Source organism: Solanum tuberosum, unplaced genomic scaffold (assembly GCF_000226075.1).
Source record: "Solanum tuberosum cultivar DM 1-3 516 R44 unplaced genomic scaffold, SolTub_3.0 scf00015, whole genome shotgun sequence".
In the NCBI taxonomy this organism is placed as follows: Eukaryota; Viridiplantae; Streptophyta; class Magnoliopsida; order Solanales; family Solanaceae; genus Solanum; species Solanum tuberosum.
In genome coordinates this window covers 374,066-375,341 of record NW_006238941.1, presented here as the reverse complement: position 1 = coordinate 375,341, position 1,276 = coordinate 374,066, and the positions used below count along the sequence as shown (strand labels likewise).

Genomic DNA, 1,276 nt, shown 5'->3' with positions numbered 1-1,276 from the left:
TCCTTCTTTCTTTCGTCTTTGTCGCCGCAATGAACTCCTTGAAAAAGGTTTTCCGTTATTTATTGTGGATCATTAACACGTGGATGTTAAAAATGTATTTTTAGATGGGGAGCTGGATCGAGAGATTTACATGGCTCAACCAATGGGTTTTCAAAGTCAAGAGCACCCTGGATATGTTTGTAAGTTGCGGAAGGCGCCCTATGGATTAAAGCAATCGCCAAAGGCCTGGTACAGTAAAATTGCTGAATTTTTAACTCAAAGTGGTTATTTAATTACATATGCAAATTCAAGTTTGTTTGTCAAAGTCGATAGAGGGAAACTAACTAGATATAGTGCTAGTCTATATCGATGAATTGATTGTAACTGGGATAATGAAGAAGAAATCATTCAAACGAAGGAAAATTTATTTGTCCGATTTCATATGAAAGAACTTGGATAGCTTAATCATTTCTCTTGGTTTGGAGATTGATCTTACTCGATGAGAAAAAAATTTCATCAGCGAAAGTATTCCAGAGACTTGTTGAAGAAATTTGGAATGTTGGAGTGCAAGCCTATTGCAACTCCAATTGAACCAAATGATAAAATGTGTGCACAAGAAGGAAAAAATTTAGAAGATATGACAAAGTATCGGCAATTGGTAAGTAGTCTGATTTATTTAACTCAGACTCAACCCGATATTTCTTTTGAAGTTGGTGTGATGAGTCGCTACATGCACAATCCAAAGAAGCACCATATGGAGGTTGCTAGACGAATGCTAAGGTATGTGAAAAGTACAATTAGTTATGGTCTTCTGTATAAAAGAAGTGAAGAATGCAAGTTGGTTGGTCAATGTGACTCTGACTATGCAGGACTCGTCGTTCAACTATTGGATTTGTGTTTAAGCTTGGTGCTGGAGTAGTTTCTTGGTGCAGCAAAAGGCAGCCAACAGTGTTGTTGTCAACAACAAAAGCTGAGTATCGGACAACAATAGTTGCAACTCAAGAAAGTACATGGCTTATGCTGAGCAACTCCTTCTCTGCAAAATAGTTTCACTGTTTTCTCTTCTCTTTCTTCTTCCCTGTTATTTGTCTTTTAATTATTGAGCTTTCCGTTGCATTTTGTTCTTTCCATCCATCTAACTTTCTTTCTCAGCTCTTCCAAGTAAGTATTCTTCTTGTGATCTCTTATTTTCCCTCCCCTTATCATCTTTTTCTAATCTATGTTCTTTTTTGTAGAGGTAACACTATAACAAAATTAGCTTTTAACGACATTTGTAAATGCCACTAAAATGTTCTCT

The 1,276-nt window shown here is 36.4% G+C and overlaps 1 protein-coding gene across 1 annotated transcript; it reads left to right on the top strand.

The window, feature by feature from the left end:
• Positions 1 to 478: 478 nt before the first annotated feature.
• Positions 479 to 1,026, top strand: LOC107063115 (uncharacterized mitochondrial protein AtMg00810-like). Its single transcript, XM_015314562.1, has 2 exons — positions 479 to 759; positions 849 to 1,026. The coding sequence occupies exons 1-2, from the start codon at positions 479 to 481 to the stop codon at positions 1,024 to 1,026; spliced, it is 459 nt and encodes a 152-aa protein (XP_015170048.1).
• The last annotated feature ends 250 nt before the right edge of the window (positions 1,027 to 1,276 follow it).

What these genes read in the sequence shown, in the direction of transcription:
- LOC107063115 (XM_015314562.1), top strand. Translation starts at nt 479, where the DNA reads ATGAGAAAAAAATTTCATCAGCGAAAGTATTCCAGAGACTTGTTGAAG. An exon ending in GTTGCTAGACGAATGCTAAG is followed by an intron (nt 760 to 848) that starts GTATGTGAAAAG and finishes CTGACTATGCAG; the next exon opens with GACTCGTCGTTCAACTATTG.